The following is a 24,747-nucleotide window of genomic DNA, read 5'->3' on the forward strand; positions in this document are numbered from 1 at the left end:
GTCTACACTTGCGTCCTTGTTGGCTTCTCCAAGTTTATGATTGGGATCTATAGGCGTGGAAGCTGGTTTACATGCCATATTTTCTGTTTCTCTCGAAAGATCAACAACATACTTTTGTTGAGAGATAAAGATGCCTTGTTTAGAATGTGCAACTTCAATTCCGAGAAAATACTTTAGTCTCCCCAAGTCTTTTATCTCAAATTCTCTGGCAAGGCAGTTTTTCAATGCTTCCTTCTCCTTTTTATCATTCCCAGTAACGATTATATCATCCACATAGACTAATAGTGCGGTAACTCCCCCTTAGGCTGTGTGTTTGATAAACAATGTGTGGTCACCTTGGCTTTGCTTGTAACCTGTACTCAGCATTACCTTCGTAAACCTTCCTTCCTTCTCCTTTTTATCATTCCCAGTAACGATTATATCATCCACATAGACTAATAGTGCGGTAACTCCCCCTTAGGCTGTGTGTTTGATAAACAATGTGTGGTCACCTTGGCTTTGCTTGTAACCTGTACTCAGCATTACCTTCGTAAACCTTCCAAACCATGCTCTCGGAGATTGTTTGAGACCGTATAGTGCTTTCTTTAACCGACAAACTTTGTTCCCTTTAATGCTTTCTCCAAAACCCGGTGGAATGTCCATGTATATCTCCTCTTCTAGATCACCATGGAGAAACACATTTTTTACATCAAACTGTTGCAAATCCCAATTAGCAGCCAACGACAGTAACACCCTTACTGTATTCATTTTAGCTAATGGGGCAAAAGTCTTATGATAATCTACCCCATAAGTCTGTGTATATCCCTTGGCTACCAGGCGTGCTTTGTACCTTTCTAATGACCCATCAGATTTGTACTTAATTGTGAACACCCATTTACAACCTACCGTCTTCTTGTTTCTTGGTAGATCCACAACTTTCCATGTGTTGTTTTTTTCTAATGCCTCCATTTCCACTCTCATGGCTTTTCTCCACTCCTTATTAGAAAGTGCCTCGGCTAGAGTATTAGGAATTGGAGTGGTGTTAAGGCTGGCTAGAAAACTTTTATGGGATTTAGAGAATCTTTGGAATGATACATATTTGGCTAAAGGGTACAATGGACGTTTGGTACATTCTCTGGTTCCTTTTCTCAGTGCAATAGGTAGGTCATACTCATACTCAGACTGTGAAGGTGTAGGTTCAGGTTCTAAGCATCCCTCAGTTCTAGGATTAGGAGTTGAATCTTGGACTTGCACAAGTTGAGGATCTGGATTTTTCCTCCTCGAGTAAACCTGCATATATCTCACATCATCATGCACATCATTCGTGGGGTTAACAGTGTCCGAATTTGGTTCAATGGTCGGGTTGTTTGACTCTTGTTGAGACTCGGGAATGTGGGGCTCAGAGGAATGTGACTCAGAGGGATGTGATTCTTGACGATTGAATGTCTGTGAGGAGGGTAATACATCTAGGGAGAGTAGATCCGAGGCCTTGTCTTCCATTAATGAGGGCTCCCCTTGAAGATAAGGTTGAGTGAAAAAAGATTTTCCTTCCTCAAATGTGACATCGATGGAGGTGTAGAATTTTTTGGTGGCTGGATGATAACATTTATAACCTTTTTGATTTGGGGAATATCCCAAGAAGACACACCTGATTGCTCGTGGGTCTAATTTTCCCTTATTATGGACATGAACAAAGGCAGTGCAGCAAAAAATTCTTGGTGTGAGATTATTTGAGGCTCGAATATCAGGGTAAAATTGAGAAAGGACTTGTATTGGGCTTTGGTTGTCAAGAACTTTAGATGGTAGTCTATTTATGGTGTAGGCAGCAGTAAGGACAACTTCCCCCCAATATTGTTTTGGCACCTGATTTTGAAAGAGAAAGGCTCAGGTGGTTTGCAAAAGATGGCCATTTTTTTTCTCTCAGCTACCCCATTCTGTTGGGGAGTGTTAACACAGGAGGATTCATGCACAATGCCTTCTTTCTGAAAAAATGGGGGCAAATTCTGATTAAAATAATCTGTAGCATTATTAGATCGAAACCTTTTAATTCTCACACCAAACTGAGTTTGGACCATGTTATGAAAGTTGGGAAGAGTCGTACCCACATCGGATTTAGACTTAAGAAGAAAAATCCATGTGACCCTAGTGCAATCATCAATAAAGGTGATGAACCATCTAGAACCATTAATGTTGGGAATTTGAGAAGGGCCCCATATATCCGAATGAATCAAATAAAAAGGAGTTGAAGATCTTTTATTGCTGATTGGGAAAGAAACCCTTTTGTGCTTAGCAAGTTCACAAACATCACAATGAAAGGTTTCAACATCAATTCCTTTAAACAAGGAAGGAAGCATTGTTTTTAAAATAGGAAATGAAGGATGACCAAAACGGAAATGATGACGCCAAATTAAATCTTTATTGGAGGTAGATAAGAATGACTCATGTGTGACATGCATAACAATGTGAGATGATTTGCTGGTTGTTTCAAAGTAGTAGAGTCCTTCTCTTTCCTTAGCAAGTCCAATCTTCTTCTCCGAAACCTGGTCCTGATCCAAGGAGGTGACTAATTTTTCCTTTTCCCTTCAAATAGGTACGCACTAGTTGTGACCACTTCAAGTAATTCTGGCCATTCAGTCTATATGTTGCCTGAATATTCTGCAAATCACCAGTGTGAGGATGAGAATTTGTTGCTCCTTCATCGGTTTGGATGGGAGCACTTGTTGCAGTCATGTCGGACATTGTTAATGAATGAAAAATAAGGCCAGCAGGAAAGGAGAATAAACGAACACTCCTGGTTACAGATCAACACTGAAGGCCAGAAGAGAAAAACACAAAAAACTAGCAATGAAGGCCGAAAAAATCTCAAGGTTGACAAACCTAGAGCTCTGATACCATGTTTTGGAATGGTAGAATACTGATATGTTTCATTCTATTGCCAATGGGCATATTTATACAGTAAGCTACTGCAATAAATAGAAAGAAAGAAAAATAGAAAGAAGAAAAAATAGAAAGAAGAGAAAATAGAAAGTACACAAATAGAAAGAAAAAACTTTCTAAATCAATCCTTCCACAATCCTAGGAATATATACAATTCTATTTTCAGATCTGAACCAGTAACCCCACGTTTTCCAACACCTACCTAATCAAGTGATCTTTTTTTTTCTTCCCTAGCTTCCCATAAGAAGACCCTCATCAGTTTTTCCAACCTCTTTGCCTCCCTTTTAGGAACTAAAGACTGACAGGAAGTATAATAATGTCAAGTTGGCAAAAGCTGCCTTAATCAAAGTAACTCTACCCCCCAAGGAAATATAATTTTTCTTCCAAGTTGCCAATCTTTTCTCGAAATTTTCCACCACCAGGTTTCAAAACCTACTTTCCTTTGGATTTGCACCTAAGGGAAGTCCTAGGTAGGATAAAGGTCATTGAGATCAAGTGCATTTTAAAGAGGCTGCTATAGACTCCATCTCCTCTCTGTTCAAATTTATTCTCACAACACAGCTCTTCTCAAAATTTATCTTCAAATTTGAGGCCCTCTCAAAGTGAATTATTAAATCCTTCAGACTCCTTACCTCCATCAGATCACAACTTTCACAAAAGATTATTATGTCATCTACAAATTGAAGATGGGTAACTGAAACTCTACCTATTCTCCACCCTCTTAAAGACCCAGCTCTATCCGCTTCTGAGAGGAGTCTACTAAAAGCGTCGACAACTAGAGTGAATAGGAAAGGTGACATGGGATCACCTTGTCTCAAACCCCTACTAGTTGGGAAAAAACCATTAACTACCCCATTAACTAGGAGTCCCATGGCTGTATTACCATCCAAAAGTTGATAATTGGTTGAACCCCAACTTCACCATACCAGTTACTTTTCTCTTCCTAACTGAAGAGCAATTATGACAAACTTGGTCATGTTTTTTATTTGTCCATGTGGATATATTTAATATTTCATGTTATTATTGAATCAAGGCTGTCTTACTGAACCACCAAAATGAATAACTATTGTTGATTGTGTGATAGCTGATTACTGTGAAGCCATTCATTTAGATGACAATTATTTGTGATTTGTCATTCCTGCAATCAATCTGGAGGGGGGGGGGAACTAATTTGTAGTTTGGGTCTATTGTGCACATGTCTCTTCCTTTATCTATATGTGGAGAAGCATTGAAGGTGGGAAACAATGCCGTGTTTTCAGGTTAAAGACACAGGAGATCTTCAAGATGCAGCTTTTCTTAATGCTGTCGTCAAGGTATGGCCTGGAATATATATTATAAAGATTGCTGCTTGCTGATGGCTATGAATTTTACCTGTTCTATTCCTTTCGTTTTAATAAGTAGTTCAAAGCTGCAAAGCCATATTCCTTCACATAATTATTATTTTTGTAATAAATAAAAATAGAATTTATTACTCATTAAAAAGGAGAATTTATTACCACATTCCACAAACTAGCCATGAGCCATACTACTCCAAATACAGACCTCTCTATTAACGAGAAGCAACCTCTTGCACCACCACCTAAATCCCAAATATACTCAGCTACTCCAAATCAGAAAGGCAAAAACACCCATCTCAACTCTACTTTGGGTACTGTCACATGGGGCACAAACATGGTGGTGTGTATTATGCAACTTTGGGCCTCCTAGGCAATTTCCTACATCGAGGATGGTCCTAATCAAATGATAAGTCCAGTTTTTCCTCTTTCTTAAAGCATTGTTTGATCCTATGATGTAGGATCACTTGCTCTGATACCATGACATAGAAAATTGAATGGCCAAGGGATGAGTCTAAAAGGGTTTAATAGGTGATTGGACTAAAGACATGGATTGCTTAGGTTAGAAAAGGTCTAAAGGTTGTTCTCTTGTAAGTCTTTTTAGATCCCCTATAGCTACCTCCCCTCTCCTTCATTTCTTGTAAAGGAAGTTTGGTTTTTCCCTATTCCTCCAAAAGTCCATGCTTTTTGTTGGGAAGTATTTCATGGTTGTTTTAATACTTATGATTTGCTTCAAAGGAAAAGACCAAAGTGGTGATTATCCCCCAGCTGGTGCTTCTTATGTAAGTTGAATAGTGAGATTGCTCTTCATCTCTTAATCTCTTGTCCCTTGGCTTTATTTGGGATTGGTTTTCTTCACTTTTTGGTTGTAGGTGGTCCCCTCCTGACAGATTGGAAGGGTTGTTTAGCACTTTAACTCTTATGCTTTTAGTTGCACTAAAAGGAAGGGTAGGATAATGTGAAGATGTACTAGGGCAACAGTGGTCTGGATAATTTGGGAAGAAAGGAACTTAAGAATTTTGGAAGACAAAGAAAGGAGTAAGGAAGCTTTGCTAGAGGTTGTAACTTTAAGAGTGGAACATTGGGCTAAAACCTTGAATCTCTTCTCAGACTTAAGGTTGAAGACTTTTTCAGGGGTGCAATGGCTGATTCTTCTTCCAGAAGACAAAAACTTTCTGTGGAGTGGTCACCCCCAAATTGTGGTTGGAAGAAGTTGAATTTTGATGGTAGTTATGTGGGCAATCTGGGCCCCTTAGCCCTTAGGTATTGGAAGGGTAATTAGGGATGACTGGATGAGGGAGGAAACATACTTGCTTTGTATTCAGGGTCAGTTGAGCAAGGTGATATGATTAGATCAGAATTATTGGCAGCAGTTTATGAGGTTGAAAAAAACCAAAGAATTGGGTATCAAAAGACTGATTATTGAAAGTGACTTGAGAACAGTTGTGCATTGCGTTAAAAAAACGGGGGAGAAGTGACTTGGCACCTAAGGAATGATTTCAGACACTTCAAATGGCTGTCAAAAGATATCTTGATCCATGGTTGCTGATTCGCCCTGATTTTAGGGTAATTTTGGTATAGGTTTCACGGTGGTTTGAAGTTGTTTTGGATTTTTTGGATGAAAATTGGCGAAAAATCCAGATCTGGAATTTAGGGCTTGCATTCTCGTATGGTGGATTGGTTACTGCTAAAACCTCTTGTTTTGAGTCGTGGTAAACCCCTGGGTTTTTTTTGCTGTAACTCGTGTCTAACCTTGTGGAAAAGGTGTTTGGGAGTTCAGCTGTTGTTGGAAGGCTGTGGAGCTGGTGAGATTTTTTTTTTGGAGGGGCTGTGATCAATGGATTAATGCAAAGACACCCGTGTACTTACCTATGTTCTCCCGGGAAACAATGACAATGCCAGAGGACAGATTACTATTGTAAAACTTGATGGGGACAAATTTTGTTGAATGGTCTCGACCAGCCAAGCTTACAATCGGTGGAAGAGGTAAACTCGGATTTATTACCGGTAAGGAAGCTAAGCTGAAGCCTGAAGTTCCACTCTATTTCAAATGGGAGCAGGATAATCTGGTGGTTATGTCATGGCTTGTATGCTCTATGCAGCCACACATCGCCTGTAACTATATGTTCCTTCCAACAGCTAAAGATATTTGGGACAAACTAATTACAACTTATTCTCAAGCGAAAAACACTGCTAGAATCTATCAATTGCGAAGAGAAGCCTGTAATATGCGATAGGGGGAGAAATCAGTGGCCATGTATTTCTCCTCCTTACAATCAATTTGGGAAGAAATTGATCATCTTGAGGCTTTGGAGTGGAAAGATCCTGTTGATGCTGAACAATATAGGAAGTACATTGAAAAACCTCGAGTTTTCGATTTTCTTGCCGGGCTGAATGCTGATTATGACTTCACTGGGCAACACATCCTTAGTGCTGATATTTTGTCACTCTCCACATCATATTCTCTTGTATAGAATGAAGAGAGTAGGAGGAATGCTTTGATGCAAGTGTTTGTAGGTGAGCACATTGCACTTGTGTCCACAAAGCCTAAGCAGAGTTTTGGTAAACATGAAGAGGTATTTTGTGAATATTGTAAGAAGCTGAAGCATACCAAGGATAGATGCTGGAAACTATATCCCCACCTGAAACCTGAGAAGTTTAAAACTAGAAAGAAAGTAAATGCTCATGTTGCTATTGCAAATCACGATTCTCAGACTAACATGCTTGAGGGAAATCCTCTACTCCGGTATCTACTCATGGCACCTCTGATGTGATAGAAAAATTGAGAGGCATCTTACTCCATCTTGAAAAGAGTGGGTTGCCTACATCTACTGGTTGAAATGCTTCTTCTAGTGCCTTTGCAAAAGCAGGTACTGCACTTGCATGTCATGTCCCACCCTCTAGCTCTTGGATAATTGACATAGGAACCAGTAATCATATGACTGGTATGCCTTCCTACTTTACCACTTATAGACTTTTTTCAGGGAAAGGTATGATTACCATTGCTGATGGATCCCAAACCCCAATATTGGGTTTGGGTGAAGTTAAACTTACCAATAGCCTTTCTTCGAACTCTGTACTCCATGTTCCACAATTGCATAGAAATCTCTTATCTGTTAGTTCTCTTACAAAGTCTCCTAATTGCTCTGCAGCCTTCTCTCCATCTCATTGTGTCTTTCAGGACCTGAGTGTGGGGAAGACGATTGCTAGTGGACATGAAGCCAATGGAGTTTATCTTCTTGATCAGTCTCCAATGTTTGGGTTGATGTGTCAATCAGTGTCTTGTCATGATGAGAAACTAAGTCAATTGAAATTGTGGCATCATCGTCTTGGGCATGTGTCTTTCCTTGAAGTTTTTGCAAGTAACAAAAGAAGTAATGTTGCTTTTCATTTAATACATATTGATGTTTGGGGACCTTATTCCATTCCATGTATGGGTGGCTACAAATATTTCATTCTCCTTGTTGATGATGACTTGCAGTATACTTGGTTGTATTTGATGAAGAGCCGGGATGAAGTTCCTTCAATTGTGAAAGGCTTCTTTAGTATGGTGGAGACACAGTTTGAGAAGAAGATTAAGATTATTAGATCTGACAACACCAAGGAGTACTTTGAGAAGCACTTACAAACCTTCCTTGAAGAAAAAGGAGTGATTCACTAGAGTTTTTTCCCTCATACTTCCCAACAAAATGGGGTATCATAGAGGAAAAACAGACATGTGATTGAAGTTGCCAGAGGCTTGTTATTCCAGATGCATGTCAAACTCGGTTTTGGGGGGATGCTGCTCAAACAACTATATATCTTATTAATAGACTTTCCTCGCGAAGCCTGCATCTCTAGTCTCCTCATCAACTTCTTTTTCCTGATGAGGATACATTCCATCTTCCTCCCAAGGTTTTTGAGTGTGTTTGCTTCGTCCATGACATGAGTCCTTTTAGGCTGAAATTTGATCCAAAGTCTATCAAGTGTGTCTTCTTGGGATATTTTTCAGTCCAAAAGGGGTATCATTGTTATGACCCTTGTTTTGGAAAAGGGTATGTGTCCAAAGATGTCACGTTCTTTGAGTCTACTCCCTTTTCTGTCTCTCGTCCTTCTCTTCAGGGGGAGGATGTTAGTGAAGATCGGACTCCCTTTTGTATGCCAATTCCTGCAATTGGTGCTGTCAATCCTTCTTCTCCTCCTCCCTGTGGTCGTAGTAGTCCTCCTCCCGTGCCTCCTCCTTTGTCTCCTCCTATTCCTCGGTCTTGGCATCAATGGTTCATTAGATGAAGAAAGAGGACGACTCTAGAGATTGAATGCCAATTACAATTTGACCTCCTGGACTCAGGTCATTTGGATTTTGAACCTCTTCCTATTTTCGATGCCTGTGTTGAATCTATTATTGAGCCTCCTCTTGTAGATTCTGATATCAACCTTCCTATTGCAATTTGTAAAGCAAGATGGACATGTGCTAAGTATCCTATCTCAAACTATGTCTCTTATTGATACTTTGTCACCCTCTTATTGTGCCTATGTCTCTTCTATTGATTGTGTTTTTATCCCTCCCAATGTTACTGAGGCAGTGCAGTTCCCTCATTGAAGGATGCTATGAACCAGGAAATGGAGGCACTAAAAAAAAAAAAAACTTTTCTCTTCGAAAAGGCAAAGTTCCTGTTGGATGCAAGTGGGTTTACACAGTGAAGCATAAAGATGATGGCTCAATTGAAAGGTACAAAGCTCGACTTGTGGCAACAGGGTACACCTAGTCTTGCTGCCCACTATTCTTGGCCCTTGTATCAAATGGATGTTAAGAACGCCTTCCTTAATGAGACCTTTAGGAAGAAGTTTTCATGGAACTTCCTCCAGGAGTGAACATCCCTGGGAGTGAAGGAAAGGTTTGTCGTTTGAAGAAATCCCTTTATGGCTTTAAGTAGTCCCCTCAAGCTTGGTTTGATAGATTCAGGAAAGCTGTCTTAAAAATTGGATTCTCACAATCACAAGTTGACCATACCCTGTTTATTAGGAGAGCAAATGGAAGAATAACTATGTTAATAGTATATGTCGATGATATTGTTACCACAGGGGACGATATCTTTGGGATTGCTGAACTGAAGTCATTCACCTCACAGGGCATATGAGTTGAAATGTGAGGTGAATGCCCTTAAACAAGGAGAGAAACCGGTGTCGGTTTATTTCTCCAACTTACAATCCCTGTGGCATGAGAGTCCCAAAGATGCTCAGATACATAGAAAGCACATTGAGACAAACAGAGTGTTTGAGTTTCTGGCAGGACTGAATTCAAAATATGATATTGTGAGGCAGCAGATCTTGACCAGAGATAGTGTGACCCTCTCTCAGGCATACTCCTTAGTGCACAGTGAAGAGACCAGGAGGAAAGTCATGATGCAACCTCAGCCGCTTACACCTGCCTTGGTAGCTGTCAAACCCAAAACAGAGGGTGACTCAGAGAGGTACAGAAAGAAGGAAGATAAAAGGGACATGGTGTGTGAGCATTGCAAGAAACCTAAACACACAAAAGAAACATGTTGGAAGCTGCATCCACATTTGGTTCCGACAAAGTTGAGAAATAAAAGGAGTAATGCTCATGTGGCTACGACTACTGATTCAGTATCCTCATCTAGCACAAGAGGCACACCATTAGAGACCTTAGTTGCAGTTCGGGCAGCTCTAATACAATTGGAGAAGGAAGTTGGCAGTTCAGCCCAGTTACCGCAGTCATCATCAGCTCCGGCTACATCGACCTTTGCACACTCAGGTACTCGAGCCTCAGCCTACCATGCCTCTGCTCCAAGTACTACTGAACCGTGTTGGGTAATAGATTCAGGTGCATCTGACCATATGACCAGCTTGCCCTCTTTGTTTACTACTTATCACTTATCTTCTGGTAGGGATAAAGTATCTATAGCTGATGGTTCTCTAGTCCCTATTTCTGGCAAGGGTGACATCAAACTGTCAGGTACTATATCCTTGTCCTCTGTCTTGCATGTTCCTAAACTGGATACTAACCTCCTTCCCGTCAGTAGCATTACCAAACATTGAACTGCTCAGTAACTTTCTTTCCTGACCGATGTATTTTTCAGGACATGGAGACGAAGAAGGTGATTGGGACTGGCTGTGAGACGAATGGGATCTATCTGCTCGGGGAGGTTCTCGTCGGGAAGAGTCAGTGGATAAGAAGTTACTTGTTTCTCAAGTTGTGAGTCCGATTATGTTGTGGCATAACCGATTGGGTCATTTATCTTTTCGGTCCTTGAAGAGTCTGTTTCCTACTTTGTTTGAGTCTGTTGAGTCATCTCAGTTGAAGTGTGAAAGTTGTGAGTTGGCTAAACATTGTAGAAACTCTTATTCAGTGAGTAATAAAAGGAGTAATAGTTCTTTTGATATTGTGCATACTGATGTTTGGGGGCCATATCACAATCCTTCTATGGGCGGGTACAGGTATTTTTTGCTATCTGTTGATGACCACACCCGGTTTTCATGGGTTTATCTTATGCAATCACGAGATGAGGTGCCTGTCCTGACCCAAAACTTCCACCAAATGATCCTAACACAATTTGATGTCAGGATAAAAGTGCTTAGATCTGATAATGCAAAGGAATACTTTGGTAAGCCATGGCATCGTACCTCCTTAATCATGGGGTTATCCACCAGAGCACGTGTCCTCATACACCTCAGCAGAATGGGGTTGCAGAGAGGAAGAATAGACACATCTTGGAGGTGGCTAGAAGTATTATGTTTACCTCCAACGTCCCTATTCGCTTCTGGGGTGATGCTATCTTTACGACGGCATATCTTATTAATCGGATTCCTTCTCGGGTTCTTGATATGAAACCTCATTTTTCTCTTTTATACCCCAATGAGGAGTTGTTCACTATTCCCCTCAAGACATTTGGTTGTACCTGTTTTGTTCAGCTTCTTGGTCTCAATCACTCCAAGTTTCAACCCAAGGCCTCCAAATGCATCTTTCATGGTTATGCACAAACTCAAAAGGGTTATTGTTGTTATGATCCCATCTCAGGGAAGAAGTTCGTATCCATGGATGTCACTTTCTTTGAGGAGACACCCTGCTATTCTCGGGTCTCTCCTCAGAGGGAGAGTAGTGAGTGTGGAGATTTGGGTCTTTTTCTTCAGGGGGAGGAGGAGTGTAGTGAGGACAGGGTTAATACCTTTGGGGCTGTTCCTTTACTTATTCCATTTGATGATGAGGGCTGTAGTGATGAGGGCTGTAGTAGCGAGGGTGGTCAAAGGGATCGGGAGTTGAGAGTCTATCACAGGCGATGCAGGTAGATTGATCCTGGTCATCAGCAGTCCCAACCAGCTACAATCTCTTCTGCGGCTCCAAGTCCAGATATTACAGTCCCAGGGCCCACAGAGACTCCTTCCATTGTTGCTACCTCACCCTCTGCAGATGACCTTGACCTTCCCATTGCCCTCCGTAAAGGAAAACGGCATTGCACCACATCTACAGCCCACTGCATCTCCCAGTTTTTGTCCTATGGTCGCCTATCTCCCTCCTACAGGTCCTATCTCACCTCTGTTGCTGATGTCCCTATTCCGAGAACAGTGCAAGAAGCCCTATCAGTCCCGGAGTGGAGAGGTGCAGTGCAAGTTGAAATGGATGCCCTGTTGAAAAATAATAGCTGGGAGCTAGTTGACTTTCCCAAAGGAAAGAAACCAGTTGGATGCAGGTGGGTATTTACTGTGAAGCATAATGCGGATGGTTCCATTGAGAGGTACAAAGCTCGACTAGTTGCAAAGGGGTTCACTCAAACTTATGGTATAGATTACTTGGAGACATTTGCCCCGGTAGCCAAGATGACCACCATTCAGGTTCTATTATCTCTTGCAGCAAGCTACACTTGGCCTTTGTACCAAATGGATGTTAAGAATGCTTTCCTGAATGGGGACTTGCAGGAAGAGATCTACATGTAGTTGCCTCCTGGATTCTATGATACAGAGGTAGGTAAGAAAGTTTGTCGGCTCAATAAGGCATTGTATGGTTTGAAGCAGTCACCTAGAGCTTGGTTCGACAGATTCAGACTAGCCCTTGGGAAGTTCGGTTTTGTACAGGCCCAGTCAGATCATACACTATTCATCAAGAGGCTGGAGTCGTCACTGACACTATTTGCAGTTTATGTTGATGATATTGTGGTCACAGGAAACGACAACCATGAGATTGAGTCCCTCAAACAGCTCCTTCATCAAGAGTTTGAGGTGAAAGATTTGGGTATACTATGGTATTTTTTGGGTATTGAGGTTGCTAGATCTAAACAGGGGATCTTTGTCTCTCAGAGGAAATATGTGTTAGATCTCTTGGCTGAAACTGGAAAGCTAGGTGTCAAACCTGCAGATACACCCATTGAACAGAACCACATGATTAATGCAGAGAGTGGGGAGCTGTTTGAGGACAAAGTTATGTTCCAGCGGTTAGTGGGAAAGCTCCTATATCTATGCCTTACCCGAACAAACATCAGTTATGCCGTTAGTGTTATCAGTCAGTACATGCATTCTCCTAGAACCACGCACCTTCTAGCAGCAGAAAGAATACTAGCATACTTGAAGAGATGCCCGGGTAGAGGTATACTGTTCAAGAACAATGACCACATGAAGGTGGAAGTCTATACGGATACCGATTTGGCTGGGAGTGTTGATGACAGAAGGTCTACCTCTGGATATTGTGCTCTTGTGGGAGGTAACCTGGTTTCTTGGCGGAGTAAGAAACAAAGTGTTGTCTCTCGATCCAGTGCTGAAGCTGAGTACAGGTCAATGGCTAATGGAGTGGCTGAAATTCTTTGGCCGAGATCACTACTTGAGGAGTTGGGTGTTGAGTATGAGAAGCCTCTGATGCTGTATTGTGATAATCAAGCGGCTATTAATATAGCACACAACCCAGTGCAGCATGACAAGACTAAACATATTGAAGTTGATCGACACTTTGTACGAGAGAGGGTCTCATCACAAGAATGATGTCTCCCATACATCACCTCCAATATGCAACTAGCAGATATCCTCACTAAAGCTGTATCACGGAAGAAGCTAGAGGCAAATCTATCCAACTTGGGAATGATAAACGTTTATTCCCAACTTGAGGGGAAGTGTAGAGAACACTGATGTGGGCCCCACAACTACGGTCCCACTGTGTTCGTAGGGTAGAAGATGTTCTAGTCTGCCTAGGGTTAGCTATTGGTCATTTAGTTGTTTCAGTTGTTATTTATTTCAGTCTTTGTTTTACTCTATTTGTTATGTAAAGACTAAGGGCAGATCTGCCCTTTCCATGTAATAAGCATAACCTATAAATATTAATTAAAGTGGCGGCGGCAGAAAATTAAGCTTCTGCTCCTCCTTTCAACCCTTGTGTTCTACTGCTTCTCCTCCCTCTTTCTCTTCTCTCCTCTTTCTTTCTTCTTATCTTCGATCCTGAGATTCATTAGGGTTCAAGACTGATAACAGTCCTGAACTTCTAGTCAACTGAATTCGAAATTAAGGATATCGGAAATCTCCGGTATTTCCTAGGGATTGAGGTAGCAAGGTCAAGGAGGGGCATTTATATTTCTCAGAGGAAATATGTCCTTGATTTGCTTCAGGAGGAAGGAAAATTGGATTGTAAACCGATTGAAACTCCAATTGGTCCCAGTCATAAGCTGAGAGTTGATGATGGAGATGTTCTTGCTGACAAAGGTGTGTATCAGAGACTTGTTGGTTGCCTTCTCTACTTGTGTTTGACTAGACTAGATATATCATATGCCGTGAGTGTTGTCAACCAATACATGCACAAGCCTAGATCATCTATATGCAAGCAGTGAATAGAATATTTGCCTATTTGAAGGGATGTCCGGGAAAGGGGATATTGTATACTAATCATGGGCATCTGAAGGTAGAGGCCTATTCTTATGCTGACTGGGCAAGTTCTATTGATGATAGGCTGTCTATTTCTGGCTATTGTACTTTGGTGGGTGGTAATTGAAAGCTAAAGTGCTATAGTCGAAGTAGCAGAAGAGAGAAGAAGACCAAGAGATGCTGAGACTGTCGAACTGAATAACCCAGTCGACAATACTATTATTTATATTACTGTATAGTACAATGTTATAGAAAAGACTGGAATACCCCTGATTAGTGATGGGACACCCAAGCAACTTAAAACACTAAACAAACTTAGGCCCATTAACACAGGCCTAGTATATAATAACTTAAACTCAAATACAGGCTAATAAGAACTCTTATCAGCCGAACCATCAATACATAAAAAACCTTCAACCTAACACTCCCCCTCAAGCTAAGCATGGATGTTAATCATGTTTAGCTTGCCAAGGAGGTCCATGAACTTTGTTGCAGACAACCCTTTAGTCAGTACATCTACAATTTGCATCTCAGATGGAGTGTAAGGAATGCAGAGTTCTCCCGAGACTATTCTCTCTCTAACAAAATGTCGATCAATTTCAATATGTTTTGTCCTGTCATGTTGCACAAGGTTATTTGCAATGTTGATGGCAGCCTTGTTGTCACAATACAGTCTGAGAGGACCCTCGGCTTTAATACCAAGCTCATTAAGAAGGGTCCTGAGCCATACGAGTTCAGCAACCTCGTGAGCCATAGCTCGATATTCTGCTTCCGCACTTGATCTAGCAACTACATTCTGCTTCTTACTGTGCCATGTGACCAGGTTCCCTCCCACAAATGTACAATATCCTGAAGTTGATTTTCTGTCTCCAATATAAGCTTCAATTTCAATTCTATTGTTTTTCCTGAATAGAATTCCCTTTCCTGGGCAAGTCTTCACGTACCTGAGAATCCTTTCAACTGCTTTCATATGGGGGATCTTTGGAGAGTGCATGAACTGACTGACAACATGCACAACATAAGCAATATCTGGCTGAGTGAGGGATAAGTATATTAGCTTCCCTACCAATTTTTGGTATATCTCTCTATCACAATAGTCCTCCCCTACTGATTCCTAAAGGTCATGATTCTGTTCTATTGGAGTATCTACTGGCCTACACCCCATCATGCCTGTTTCCTCTAGGAGGTCAAGAACATACTTCTGCTAACATATGTAGATTCCCTCTCTTGACCTAGCAACTTCAATCCCAAGAAAATATCTCAAATGGCCCAAGTCTTTGATCTCAAATTCCGAAGCTAGAAACTCCTTTAGTCTTTTTATCTCTTCCAAGTCATTCCCGGTAATTACCATATCATCCTCATAAACAATGAGTGTAGTAAGTTTGTTATCCTGTCTCCTTATGAACAAGGTATGGTTTGCACCACTCTGAGTGTACCCCACTTTCTTCATGGCCCCACAAAGCCTCTCAAACCATGCACGGGGAGATTGCTTAAACCCATATAATGCTTTCCTCAGTTTGCACACCTTTCTACCAAAGTCATAGCCTGGTGGAGGTTCCATAAATATCTCTTCATGAAGGTCACCATTTAGGAAGGCATTATTCACATCCAACTAATGAAGTTCCCATGAAAAATTTGCTGCTAGTGACAATAGAACCCGAATTGTGTTGAGCTTTGCTACTGGAGCAAAGGTTTCTTTGTAGTCAATCCATTCTTTTTGAGTAAACCCCTTTGCCACATGTCTGGCCTTGTACCTTTCAATGGACCCGTCCTCCCTGTGCTTTACAGTAAATACCCACTTGCACCCAACAGTGCTCTTCCCCTCTGGCAGATCCACTAATTCTCAAGTTCTTGCTTTCATTAGGGCTTTCATCTCTTCATTCATAGCTTCTTTCCACCTTGGATCAGACACAACCTCTGAGTACCTAGAAGGAACACACACAGAGGAAAGAGCAGACACAAAGGAGTGATAGGCAGGAGATAAATGTGAGTAAGAAACAAAATCAGCAATGGGGTGCCGGGTGGTGCAAGAGCGGATAGGCTTACGGAGAGCAATAGGAAGATCCAAATCAGAAGTATGTGAGTTGGAATTACCTTGGATTGTAGAGACAGATTGATCCGAGTCCAACTGGTTGCTGTCATGAGGTTGGGGGCCCCTTTTTCTTCTGTTGTATGTGAGTATCTCTTTCTGTTGCCTACTAGAGCCTTTAGGAACATTTGCAGCATCAGGAGAGGTAACCGGCACAGTGAGAGCCTCACTGGGTTGACCCGGGATGCCACAACAAGGAGTAGAAGAAGAGGATGGAAGACATGGGGCAGATAGGGGAACAAAAAAGGAGGGAGAATGAGAATCCTCTTCCATCCCACTAGTCTCTCCCTGAAGAGGATTCTGAGAAGACTGAAAATAGGGTTGAGACTCAAAGAAGACCACATCTCTGGTGACATTTTCTTTTGGAGGCAGGGTCATAACACTTGTAACCCTTTTGTGTAGGAGAGTACTCCAAGAATATTCCCTTTGTAGCCTTAGGATCCAGTTTGGTCTTCTTTGGATCCTTCACATGTATGAAACATATACAGGATCCAGTTTGGTCTTTTTTGGATCCTTCACATGTATGAAACATATACAGCCAAAGACCCGAGGAGGAAGGGGAAAGTTTGGAAGAGTGGGACATAATAGAGAAAGGGGTTTTCATACCCAACACCTTAGATGGCATCCGATTTATCAGATATGATGCAGTAAGTACAGCTTGAGACCAGTATTGCTTGGGGACTTTGTGCTGGAATAGTAAGGCTCGAGCTGTCTCTAATAGATGTATATTCTTGCGCTCAGCAACCCTATTCTGCTGGGGGGTATTAGCACAGGATGACTGATGTAATATGCCAGCATCTTCCATGAATAAGTTCAAGGATTTTTCAAAGTATTCAGCAGCATTGCGAAAACTGGCCACTCCCTGAAGTTGTATTCATCCAGCAGCACACTTGTAATCTGCAAGCTGTGCAGATTAGGGTTTTCCAGATTGGAAGACCTTGCCTCAGGTCTGTTATCCCTAGAAGAAATCTCTTCGGATATTGAAGACATCTTGACTGCAGCCTCTGTGTAGATGACACTGATTAAGACTAGCCGAAGCAGTTCTGAAGGTTCTGAACCAGTTCTGGAGCAGGTTCTGATTAGCCGAAGTGACCACAGCAGGTTCTGAATCAGTTCTGGAGCAGGTTCTGATTAGCCGAAGTGTTCACAGCAGGTTCTGATAGCTCTCAACACAGTCTCAGACTTGCCGAGACTGTCACAGTTCTGATGGCAGTTCAGTTGCAGCAGCAAGTGAGGAGTTCTGGGCTGGTAACCGACCTGGAACTAAGGGCTCTCCACTATTGTGCTATGCAGACTCCACTTGAACTTCAAGTACTACAACCGTAAGGAGGGGCACTCTCTTTACAGCCAATACTAGGATTGCTGAAATCAGTCCTCAACTAGGTCTGTCCTATGCAGACCTCTCTTAGCAGTCGAATAGCTGCTAACTACTAGAAACAGTCTAGTAGGACATCAGCTTCTGGGTCTTCCTTCCCTTGTGCCCTACAACCAAGGGAAACCCTAGGTTCGAACTTTGTGTTGTTCTCCTGCAACCCTAGGGTTTCACAACAGCAACCAAAATGAAAAAAAGAAGAAGAAAGACAGCAGGAGAGAGGAGATGGCGTTGGCTGTAACCAGGAAGGTGCTCAATGCTCTAATACCATGAAAGCTGAAGTGCTGTAGTTGAAGTAGCATAAGAGAGAAGAAGACCAAGAAATACTGAGACTGTCGAACTGAATAACCCAGTCAACAGTACTATTATTTATATTATTGTATAGTACAATGTTACAGAAAAGACTGGAATGCCCCTGATTAGTGATGGGACACCCAGACAACTTAAAACACTAAACAAACTTAGGCCCATTAACACAGGCCCAATACATAATAACTTAAACTCAAATATAGGCTAATAAGAACTCTTATCAGCCGAACCATCAATTCATAAAAAACCTTCAACCTAACAGTAATGTTGTATCTTGGAGAAGTAAGAAGTAATCTAACAGTAATGTTGTATCTTCGAGAAGTAAGAAGTAATCAGTTGTGGCTCGATCTAGTGCAGAGGTAGAGTACAAATCTATGGCACATGGATTCTCAGAATTGTTGTGGTTGAAGAACTTGTTGACAAAAATGGGAGTGCAAATTGATACTCCAATGATATTATATTGTGACAATCAAGCTGCCATAAACATAGCCCACAACCCTGTTCAACATGATCGTACAAAGAATATTGAGGTTGATCGACATTTCATTAGAGAGAGTTGCCAGTGGAGAGACTTTTCTACCTTATGTGAGGTCTAAAGACCAGTTGGCTGATTGTCTTACTAAAGGTGTTCCCAAATCAAAGCTCGACAACAATTTGAACAAGCTGGGCATGATAAATATCTATGCTCAGCTTGAGGGGGAGTGTTAAGAGTGTGAGGGCATTTCTGTCCTTTTGTGTTAGTAGAACGCTTGCTGAATTAAAAAATATGAAATAAAAGGAGTTTCTTGAAGAAAGAAGGAAGAGAGAAGGAGAAGAAGAGAAGAAGAGAAGTTGAAAAGAAAGGAGAGCAATAATCTGGCCGCCCCTTCACTTATTATTTATATTAAAAATAATAGAGTAGTACAAAGACAACTATGCCCTTATAGGGTGGCGGCAAGACATAAAACAGCATATATAAGACACAAAAACATAATAAAATTTGGACTCACATAACTACTGTGGTCCCCACCTCCTATCTAACAACTAACATAAAACATTTACTCATAAAAAACATCATAAAACTGATTAATCTTCAACAGTGTTTTTTTTTGTATTTGGGCGCCTATTCAAGGGCACCTTTGTGATTTTTCTTATGAAGAAGAAATGAAAAGTCTCTTGGTGTGATCAGTGCCACACCGAGCATTCTCAACACTTCTTTCTTCTTCTTCTTCTTCTTCTTTTTTTCTCTCTTCAACATCTCTAAACTTTACAACTATCCAAATTAACTGGGTTAGGAGATCTGCAAACAGTCTAGCAGACAGTTTAGCTAAGCAAGGGGTTCAGAGGCAATCTATGTTTTGGGTTCAATTGTAATAATTTGGGTTGGACTAGTTCCCTTGGTCTGTTTTTTTCACAACTTCTTGTTGTACTGCTCTTCTCTAATGTTAATGAATTTTATTTTGTGTTGCTGATAAGAAAAGGTCTAAAGGCTTAATCACACGAATGCTCATAAAGGAAAAAGCTTAATTGCATGAATTGAATTGAGAATTTGTTCCAAATTTTTGAAAATTTCAAATTGGTGAAAATAATTCCAGGGTTGGAAATTTTCATTGAAATTTTGTTTGTGGGTTAGTCAAATAAATGTAAATGGTGACCCAGTTTTGTATGGTTGGAGTACAATTGTACATGTTGTAAAAAGGACAAAAATTCTAGGATGTTGGGAAAACTTGAAATCCATAGAACCTGGGGTTCTAGATGGAACTTTGGGATGATATTTGGATGGATGAAAAGATGCAAGAATGTATAGGAGGTTTCAAATATGGGAAGGATAAAGGATGGTTTGACACAAAAAGGTGAAATTGGCCAGGATGAGAAATTTTCATGTTTTTGACGAAAATACAAATAAAACTCACATGGATCAATTCCATTCCTTGAGAGTGTTGAATAAATGTCTTTTGATGAGATTCTTTTTTTTTTTTTTTGCGGCAAGATAAAAATGATGTATTGTATTAAAGGTAAAGGGAAATTCCACCAAAAAATAATTATAATGCCACTTCTTCAGGATGAAGGAGATGACCTCTATGTGTGCTCTCTTCTATACATTGGATCCTCTTATGTACACATTAACGAAGTGTGCTTGATAGATGCCTCCCGCCCTATTTTGATCCCACTGGTCACAAAAACTTTGATACTCTAGAACATTATAATTGCTTCATTGACAGGCCTATCTGATCGTCACCCTTCCCACTCTTCCCATTTGATCAGATGGCTGTCAATGACTTTACTGACTTCTTGAATGATTAAGAAAAAAATAGAGAGAGAAAGAAGATATAGAAAACCTGAAATCATTCAACAGATGAACAGGGTACCTAGAATCACTCTAGAGCATGGGAATCACTTACCACAAATAGAATAAGCTGTAAGATCTATAATAAGCTTCATTCAGTTATCATTTCCACATTTTTGCACTTCACACATAAACATAATGGACAGACACTATTGGGGCGGCCAGTTCTACTAGAACTAGGAAAAAAATTTCATATTTGGCACTATCACAAGAAACTAAATAACCCCCAAGCTACTTAACCAATGGCAGAAATTTTAAATACAACCAATAGACAAGTCAAACTACTAGGCTGGAACCATAGTCAATGTAAATGACCCAAATACCCCTACTGTCTAAAAATACATGAAAATTTCAGAAAATTCCATATTTGGCTCTTTGGTTTCCTGCTCCATTCTTTTACTTATTTTTATCTTTTGTCTCTTTAATTTTTGTATAGGTTTATTGCACCCATACGGCACCTGATTATTCCCTTCCTTGGCAAAAACAAAGACAATATACAAGTACAGGAAGGTATGTCTTGTGTTTTGTTGCTTTTAGTTGTCCCTGAAGAATGCTCTTTCTTTCTTGTTGTGCTCTAGGTTCTTCTTTTCTTCATTCCTGTAGATCTTTGCTAAGATACTCTTGTTTTTGCAGTGCTTTTATGATAGGGGATGGAAAGCTTCTGACAAATGCTCATTGTGTTGAACATGATACACAGGTATGCCTCTACATTTTCTAAAAAAGTACAAGTCAGCGGTAAGAGGCTGTGTTCTTATTTCTTCTATTTGGAGACTCATGCCTGACTGCTCAGTTTTGTGGAAGGCACATAAGCAGACATGGGGTTTTTAATTGAGAAAAATCCAGGGGTCATTGGCCACAGAAGGTAACCTTTCACTTGCTGCTTTGCCTACTCCTGAGGAGTCAGGAGGTGAGGACTAAGGAGCATTGATAATTCTTATTTGGATTAAGCAAGATATCTGTTGATGAGTTTCTTACTTTGAAGGACGATTCTTTATTGCCACTTGTCCTAAATAGAGAACACACCTAATTTTCTTGGAGAGGAGGAGTTGGAGGTGGATGATGAAGTTTTAAGGGGATAATCTTGTGGCCAATGAATGGAAATTTTGAGAGATTGATCTTTTGATGGTTGAAGTTCATGAGGCAGGTAAGAAACTCCCCTTGGAGCAAATTGCAGATCATGAGGTGCAAATGGGAAAAGCTCTTGGGTTATTTTTTTCTTGTGGAGAGGATTGTGTTAGGACTACATTCAGAAAGGAGAAAGAGAGATGGAAAAATCATAGTCAGATGAGACGTCAATGAATAGGGCTAGTGAAGGGTGCAGCAAAGAATACAACTTGGTGGGTTCCCTTTTTTTTGATTAGTGATGGTGGGTCCAAATTGTGTTGAACCAGGTGAGGTAGAGATAGAGGTTGAAAAAAAGAGGTAGAGGGAGTTGTGGTGATGGTGGTATCTATGTGTTCGCAGTCTATTGGTGGTGCCTTCTTTTTCTGCTCACCGCCATAAATAATCAATTAGATAGATTGTTATTTAAGATTTTAAGTCTGAAGGTAGATAAATCTCCACCTGATGCCTTCTGTTTGTCAAAATGTTATGGTAGGTAAATAACCAACAGGCTGTGTGCCCATGTTAAAAACCTGATGCCCCCTTTATTGATTTGAGGAACTAGTCTATCTTTTGATCATTTAAAGGTCATTTGTTGGTTTTTTCTTTACTTTTTTCTTTACTTGATTTCTTTTGACAAGTGATTTTGGTCTTGATGAAGTTACTGCATGGCAATTTTCCTTTGTAAGCTGATTATTTTGTCATTTGGTCTTGATGAACTATATAATCTTTTCCACGATTTCAGGTAAAAGTGAAGAGAAGGGGAGATGACACCAAATATGCGGCTAAGGTATCCTTTTTAATAGTAAGAATGATAATTGTGCTTTTACCTATGATTCCTATCAAAGTTGCCAAGCTTGGTGGGGTACCAACTTCCAACCAAGGTTCAAAATATCGATACACCCAATATGCCGATAGGGGCGTATTGGGCGATATCGATACTGTTATTTATTTGTTTATTTTTTTTCAAAACAAGTTCAGGGGGGTCGGTTTAAGGCTCCTCCACCCTCTGAACCGGTCAGAACCCCAATACACCCACTGTAGGGGCGTATCAAGGAGGTCCCAGAACGATACGTTCCAGCCGATACGGGCCAATACGTGTTGATACTTTGAACCTTGCTTCCAACCATGATTGCATATTAGATTAGCCTTTAATATTTAGAAATATTGGGCCAGATGGGCCTTAGTTTATTTCAGTCTTATTTTAATACGTTTTTTTTGTGTGTTTATGGGCCTGTTAACCTTTTTTCTTAAAGTTTATAGGCAACCACTCTGTCAAGGGTATTCATGCAAGTTACTCATTATTTGTCTCTAATCGGTTTTAATTAAGCTAATTAGGGGCTAGAGAGAACTGTATGATCCTCTCTTCTTCTTATTCCTCTTTCTCCCACCTTCTTCTCTTCTTCTTGCTGTGATCTTTTCTTTTCTTCTTGCTGTATTTTCTTGAATAAACTCAACACACATTGTTGGTTATTTTTCTCCTTGGTATCAGAGCAGTCCAACCTTTTCTTCTTTCTTTCTTTAATCCCATACACAGTGTGTATGGGGAACTGAGTTGGTGATACACATGTGGCTTAGTTGGTAGAGGGTTGCTGGAGAAATATACTTTCATATTGGTGCCCAAGACTGCTACTTGGAGTTTTACCTGAAACTCTAGTCAACTGGAGAGAAATAAGTCAAGGGTCCTGGAAGTGTTTTCAATCAGGTACTTAGGGCTTAAAGGGAAGTTTTTTTGACTACCATTGAGATTGATCCAAGCTGGACAGAATTCTGTTGTACCCTTGAGAAGCGGCTGAAGTTTTCAGGTTTCTTTTGGGTTGCAGGATTGTGCACAACCCTAGATTTTGGAGCTGTTCAGGTCAGTTTTGGGATCTTGTTAACCTAGTTATCCCTGTCTACTATTTGAAAACCTTCACTTGAAGTTTTGACTTAATGGAAGACTTCAGAACAGAGATTAAGCAAACTCTGAATCTGAACTGGGTCCGGGAGCACTTGTAGATCCTCTTTTGGTTGTGACAATTGTGAAACTTTATGAAACTAACTTACTTGTCTTGGCCACAGTCAGTGAGAATAGATTCTGTAGTAGTGGAAAGTGGGGTTATATTTCAGGTAGTAAGAAGCAACCTAAGGAGGATGATCCCTCCTATGAGAAGTGGATGCAGGGGAACTACTACCGTCATAGGTTGGTTGGTGAATTCCATGCAACCCCACATCAATCATCATTACCTATAGATGAACTTTGCAAAGGAGATTTAGGATAGTGTTGCGGAGCCATACTCCTAGAAACTGAATATGGCCAGGGTGTATGAATTGAAGAATGATGTAATCAATCTTCAATAGGGGGAGAAACCATTGGCAATGTACTACTCTATGCTGAAATCTATTTGGCAAGAGATTGACTTAATGGGGACAATGATTTGGCAGCGTACAAAAGATGCCGAAACACATAGGTGAGGAAAGTAGGAGGCATGTTCTTATAAGTTGAATATTGATGATGGGGGCATTTTGCTAGATAAAGGTGTTTATTAGAGACTTGTTGGTCGACTTATCTACTTGTGTTTGACTAGGCCTGATATATCCTACTTCCTATGCATTAAAAGTGGTGAGTTAGTATATGCATAAACCCACAACACAACTTCACATATGCAGGCTATGAATATGATTCTTGCCTACTTGAAAGGATGTCCGGGCAAAGAAATGCTAGTCTCCAACCATTGACATCTCAAGGTTGAAACTTATATTGATACAGATTGGGCAGGTTCTGTAGATGCTAGGAGATCAGCCTCTGGTTATTGCGCATTGGTGGAGGTAAAGTTGTATATTGGAAGAGTAAAAAACAATCTGTTGTGGATCGATCTAATATAGAAGCTGAATACAAAGTTATTATTCATGGTGTATCAAAGTTACTATGGCTGAAGACCTTGTTGATAGAGATTGGGGTGCAAGCTGATGTTCCAATGAGATTGTATTGTGATAACTAAGCAGCCATAAACATTGCCAATAATCCTTTCCAACATGATCGCACAAAGCACATTGAGGTGGATAGACACTTCATTAGAGGAAGAATAGCCAGTGGAGAAATATTCTTACCTTTATGAAGTCAGAATATCAACTTGCTGATTGTCTCACCAAGGGAGTTCACAAGCTCAAGCTCCATAGAAACCAAGCTGGGCATGGTAGATATCCATGTTTATCTTGAGGGGGAGTGTTGAGAATGTGCAGTTGGGCAGGAGTTCAAGTGCCTAGTTAAAGGCATTCTTGTAATTTTTGATCTAAATATAAATTGTTCTTTTTGTGGTGTTAACAATAACTTATCCCACTTATTCGAACGTCTTCTCTTCTTTTTCCCCTCATTCTTCTTCTTATTTTCCTCTCTTCTTTCATTTTCTTACACTTTAGTGAGTTTTGCAATGTATTGGCCAAAAGTTTAGGTTGGGGATGGTGCCCAAAATCCCCACATGAA

General features: G+C 40.6%; 1 protein-coding gene across 1 annotated transcript in view; it reads left to right on the forward strand.

Annotated features, from left to right (window-relative positions):
* The window catches only part of DEG2 (DEGP protease 2), a 77,179-nt gene that overhangs the window by 4,443 nt on the left and 47,989 nt on the right, over window positions 1–24,747 (forward strand). The window contains exons 3-6 of the mRNA XM_088976725.1: window positions 4,176–4,229; window positions 20,620–20,693; window positions 20,817–20,880; window positions 22,030–22,074. Of these exons, the coding sequence (XP_088832851.1) occupies window positions 4,176–4,229; window positions 20,620–20,693; window positions 20,817–20,880; window positions 22,030–22,074 (237 nt within the window). The remainder of the gene's footprint in view (window positions 1–4,175; window positions 4,230–20,619; window positions 20,694–20,816; window positions 20,881–22,029; window positions 22,075–24,747) is intronic.

The sequence above is a fragment of the Nelumbo lutea genome, chromosome 3 (assembly GCF_056320005.1).
Source record: "Nelumbo lutea isolate HS-2025 chromosome 3, American lotus-T2T, whole genome shotgun sequence".
In the NCBI taxonomy this organism is placed as follows: domain Eukaryota; kingdom Viridiplantae; phylum Streptophyta; class Magnoliopsida; order Proteales; family Nelumbonaceae; genus Nelumbo; species Nelumbo lutea.